Genomic DNA, 5,796 nt, shown 5'->3' with positions numbered 1-5,796 from the left:
TTCAACAATAAATGTGTACTGTAGTCTTCTTCATGGAAAAATAAGACATCCCCCTGAAAATAAGACCTAGGGCATATTTTGGCATTTCAAAAAATATAAGACAGTGCCTTATCATCGGGGAAACAGGGTATATATATTTATAATATAAATATATTTAGAAAGACTTTAGAATCAATTACACTATTGATTTTTCATGTGTAAAGTGTAGATCCTCCACATTAGAAATACAATGCATACGGTATTTGCTTTCTATTTGTGATGTATAGGTTCTTCACTTCATTAGTGCATAATGTTAACAATGACACACAATAATAAGCGATATATTTTTAAACAATTTGCATAGAAATGTGTTCATTGAAAGGGCTTGCTCACTTGTTCTTTGCAAGTACAAGTTGCAACTTTTAAGAATCAAATGAAGGGCTATTTATAAATGTGCAAATAAGGGTAAGTAAACGTTGCTGGTAATTGAACATGGCAGACTCAAATATGCTTAAAATATACTTGAAAGTAACTAGAAATAGGAGAACATAGTTAATATGTTAATAATATACATCCATGGGAATTTGATTTGCATTTCTCCCTTTTTAAATTTCTACCTTTTAAATACACTAAAATATGTTCACCCATCTCTAGGTAATAGCTTTCAATAAACACAAGTTCCATTTGACTCAAATCACAGGTCTAGAAGCAAAAATACTTTTCAGAAAAAATACATTACTTTGTGCCTTTTGTGCAATAATTGCCAAATTTGTGTAGGAATTGTTTAGAAACACCTTACGTCTATAACAAGGCTCTGACAATGCTAGTAGAAATTTAGCTGTGTTCACAGAAACCTATGATTTTCCTAAATATTTAATGCCATTCAATTTCAGTGCCATTAAATGAAAGTATTTATATATATCTATGTATGAAAAGATCTAAAGCATTGTTGCTACATTTGCAAAACAAAAAATGTGCTTAAGATGGATTTCATATCTGGTCAATTTAAAAAGCTGACATATATCCTAGAATGGTGTGATTTTTGCAACAAGGTTGTTGGGTACAGAGATGGGCAATAACAAAAACGTAAGAGGCACTTACCTTGGTAGATGTAGCTGGGCTGGGCTGGGAATGTAAACTTGATTCATAAATGCATTGAGCCTGATTTCTTAAACCTCTCCAAGACTGGAGAAGATACACTTTTATCAGTGAACCTGAGTGATCCAGCAAACCTGGGTTGAATCTGGTCCAGGATTGAAAACATTTGCTAACAAAATAAAATCCATTCAAAAATCTATTCCATGTTTGCCGTATCAACAAAGGTTCAATGATGAAAGTGTATCCCCCCCAGCCTTGAAAAGCTTTAATAAATCAGGCCAATTGTAACAATAGTGTTTTTTGTTTTTTTTTGTTACCTGAAAGTGAAAGGCAGTGAGCAGTACCACTACTGCTGTCAGTGTGACACTGGTGCTTTAAAAACCAGCACTGCAGTGTGAGCGATCGAGCCGGTAGCCACGCAGGTTCTCTTGATCCCCATGCATTTCTGAACGTGCCTTAAGTACAAGCCAGAGCCATGTCATTTGTTTGTTTTGTCTTGTTTGTTTTATTTTTTTTTTTTGTTCTTTTGTTTAATAATGTGTGTTTAATAATAATGTTTGTTTAAGTTGTTCTTATTTAACTCCTTATTATTTTTAGTCAATCTCTAATAGTTTTTCTTCCTTATTTCTTCCATTGTTGCCTGGAAAATAAGGAATTATTTTAAGCTGCTTTAGTCCCCAGAGACAAGGAAAATGTTGGTCAGAATATTGATAATAAACAATTCGTCTCTGTTTTACTAGGTTTACCATTACACGTTTTACTACATATATTAGGCTATATCAACTTGATAATATAAGCCATGTTCCCTGTTTTTTTGCAGCCTGTTAAAATAATCCAGTAACCCCCCCCCCCCAAATTCCTTTTCTATGTAGATATGCAATGGAGGGATTGGGTTGAAGAGGCATGTAACACAATTGGGAGGACAAGTTAAAAATCCATTCTTTTTTAAATGATACATTCAGATGTTAGAAGACTGTTGAACTTCTTTTAGATTGTGCAAAAACTATTCTATTTTGTGTTTTGTTGGAGCAGGATGAAGACATGCTAGCAGGGGATTCAGAGTCTTCAAAGGAGATGAAGGTCTCAATCACAATCCTGGAACAACTAAATTCCCAGGACAGTATCCTTTAAAAGAAAGCCTGCAAAGGTCTTATGTTTTACAATGTTTTATTTAGTATCTCACATATTATTATAATGGGTAAAATTTTGCAATCAGTTGGGTTACTATGTTTTACAGGTAATTTGCACTGAAATATTTATTACCCATAAATTAGTATTGCATTGATGTACCTAATTCATTTGCACATGCTTAGTAATTCAATGTGTACTCACTAACCCTTTCTAGGAAAGAACTGTTTAAGAGAAGAAATGGGTGCAGGGTATAGGAATGTTGATAATACAGATCAAACACTTTCTGTTGAGTAATTGAAGTTTTGGAGATAGTCCTAAAAATGTCCAGAAGGACCTGCTGTACTGGTGCAATCATCAACAGGGATCATTTCAGCCACAGGGTCTAAGTTAAAAAGAAGACTGACTGTTAAATGTCAAATTTTTATAAGAATTTGAGATTGAGGAGGGAGTCATTGTTGTTCAGGCAAGCTATGCAGGAAGAATAAGTTTACTTTGTGAAACTAAAAAAACACACAATACAACAATGAACTCATCATGATGCCAACTGTTTTTCTCTTGTTTAACAGACTGGCACCCTTTCCCCATTATCTATTCTGTTGTGAAGCTTTGTCCCCATTCTTTTGCTTCAGTACAGATAGGGAGATTATTTTGAATTACAGTGCTTTTCCCAGGCAATTCAAGATCGATTTGTTTCTATTCATTTTTTAAAATTTTTTACAGATCTTTAAAAGAGTACTAGAAACTAAAGTCCCATGGTGGTTTTAAACGTCATTGGTCCCACATACATTGAGAAGTTGTACACACTTTGACAGACCATGTGGCCAAGTTTTTAAGGTTGAAAAATCAAAAGGTTCGTACATCAACCGTTTTTTTTTTTAAATATGTGTGCTAGGATGCCTAAACTAGTGTAATGTTTGGAAACTATCTATACATGTTCTTTTTGGCTTGCCTGAAAGGGGTTAAGAATACAAAAATTAACTTTTCAAGTTTTTTTTTGTGTTTTTCATTTGTTTAACAAAAATCGCACGCTGTCAACATTATTTACACAGACTTAGTTTATAAGTGGAGTACTCAGCCTCAGGGAACACAGAACACTTGGATTTATCCTTTTTGTCATATAACATCTGCAGCTAGAGTTAACTGACAGCAACTTAACACCTGCTGCACGATCTCTATCAACAAAAGTGTTCCCTTGTATAGCTGGCGGGGGTCTGGTAGTCTGTTAACCCAGAGGGAGTCTCTATAATGTCATTATACCAAGATAGAAATCCCACTGATAAGAATCTCTAATCTCACGAGTACTCTTTTTACTTACATGGGACATATAACACTTGATCCTAACAGGTAACTCTAAAGTGCAGCAGCATGTATAATAAGGAAGGATTTTAGGAATTACAGCATTTCAATATTCCATTCAGCTTTCTCTGTGTGTTTCTGACAATGTTAGGTATTTATTTAAGATGAAATTGCTGCATGTGGCATAATATAACTGATGGCTGCTCATGTGAACCCATGCCTGCTTGTGGACAGAATGCTTACTATGGAGAAACGGATGGACACAATTGGCACAAGTATGCTTCTGCTTTGTATGCCTTGAGTATGCCAATATTAAATAGCAAGTTATTTTCACTTAGTTAAAGGTCACATTTTTATACATCACTAACCACACTTAGATTGTAAAGCCTGCAGTTTTTTTATTCAACAGAATCAAATAAAAACTGACACTGATAAAGGGAATCTTACTAGTGTGTTCCACTGGATTTTGTCACTCCCCCAGGATAAACATTAGGTATCACAGAAAGATGTTTATGTGTCATTACATGAGCAAAGTTCAGTGCTTTAATAACAACCACCCAGTGCTGTCCACCAGCCAGGACCCTTGAAAAAATGTATGTATCCTTTTTTTGTTTTTTTAATTGCTGGGGAGGCTGGCAATTTTGAAGTAACTTGAGTTTCGCCATAATGAACTCATATTATTTTAACCCAGTAAGCTGATGTGTTGCAGCTACAAAAGGTTGTTTTTGCACGGAAAAGTACAAATCCTTAATTCTAAAAACAGAAAGAGAAGAAGTCTTAAATTTGTGTAAGAAACTGCTCAAAACCAGTGAGCTGCCAGACAAAAATATTCACCAGCTAAAGGTTCTTGACTTTGCCATGGATTCATGCATTTTTCTTGGCATGTGGGAAGAAGCTTTGATGTTTGGTTTAAGAACATTGAAACCTTACAGGTAAGTGGTATTATATATCTGATGAATGACCAAAATGAGACAGTTCATCAATGAGAGCTAGAAGGAAAGTAATACATTGCAGCCCATGTACTGTATTTACTCTGTGCCCATTTTATATAGGGCTTGTTGATACAAGGGTGTTTGGAAAACGCCTAACAACCTCCCATTATTGGGTCTGATTTATTAAAGCCCTCTTTAAGCACACTTTCATTGGTAAAGCTGGGTAATCCAGCAAACTTGGAATGGATCTGGTGAAGGATTCAAAACATTTGCTAGCAAATAGCATATGACATTGAAGGAATCCATTCTAGGTTTGATGGATCACCCAACTTCACTGATGAAAGTTTATCCTCTCCAGCCTTGGAGAGCTTTAATAAATCAGGCCCATTATACCTGGCAGACTGTCATCTGCTGGTGACCTGCTAGGCTAATTGGAATTATGAACAAACTCTTAAATCAATCTGTACTATTCACACTAAAGTATTTAATTAAAGGAATTTTAAAACTTATAACATTACTTTAACCTATAGGTAAATTACTTCAAAATTCACAAAAAATTGACTAACACCACAGCAGGGTGTTTTCAGACCTGAGTTTTTCATTGGACCTAAAATGTCCATTTATTATTTATTAGGTGGCAGGAGGCAGCAACATTTCCATGCGTTTTTCTGGAAGTTTAATGCAGTGTCCTGGGCTCTCTCTATAGACTTGAATGGAAGTGTTTTTAAATGCCTAAAAAGGCTTGTACAGGCATTTGCAACTGCATGTACAGGTGTTATTTTAAACTAGGGATTTTTTTGCCAGAGAAAAGTTCCTGGATGCCTAGCTGTGCATAGTAAGCGTCTATGGGCTGTAACGCCTACTTTTTTTTTTCCAAATGGTCTGAACAAGCTTTTACTTGGGAATCATAATCTTGGCAGTCTGCCAGCACTTTAGTATAAGTAAACCTCAGGTTCTGTGGCTGGCAAGAAACTATCTGAAACCAGACTACTGATGCTCTATTGTGATCCTTGATGATAAATTGCTTAGTATGCAGCTATAGAGGTCAGTGATAGTGTGTTTTTTAGATCTTTTGCTGCTTGTTTTGATTATACATTTTCTTTATTATTGTGTATAGTCTAGGCATTGGTGCATTTTATGCATCCTCAAAATGCTATATTAGATTTTGTCATTTACAAGTAAGTTGCAGACAAAATATTTAACTAAAGCTTGCTCTGGTAATAAAGCTAATTACACATCATATACACATTCTTCAACAAACTTAAATATAATGTGATTATATTATGATCCAATTTTATAGAAAAATATGAAGTGCAATCATTATCAGACTTGTGAGATGTTTTATTGCACTACAAAGATA

The 5,796-nt window shown here is 34.9% G+C and overlaps 1 protein-coding gene across 1 annotated transcript in view; it reads left to right on the top strand.

Annotated features, from left to right (window-relative positions):
* Positions 1-5,796, top strand: part of SMYD3 (SET and MYND domain containing 3) — a 242,808-nt gene that overhangs the window by 183,456 nt on the left and 53,556 nt on the right. The window contains exons 6-7 of the mRNA XM_072409328.1: positions 2,110-2,197; positions 4,268-4,436. Coding sequence (XP_072265429.1) covers positions 2,110-2,197; positions 4,268-4,436 — 257 coding nt within the window. The remainder of the gene's footprint in view (positions 1-2,109; positions 2,198-4,267; positions 4,437-5,796) is intronic.

The sequence above is a fragment of the Pyxicephalus adspersus genome, chromosome 4, assembly GCF_032062135.1.
Source record: "Pyxicephalus adspersus chromosome 4, UCB_Pads_2.0, whole genome shotgun sequence".
Classification (NCBI taxonomy): domain Eukaryota; kingdom Metazoa; phylum Chordata; class Amphibia; order Anura; family Pyxicephalidae; genus Pyxicephalus; species Pyxicephalus adspersus.
Note: the sequence above shows the minus strand (reverse complement) of the source record. Positions and strands in the feature narration are given on the sequence as shown.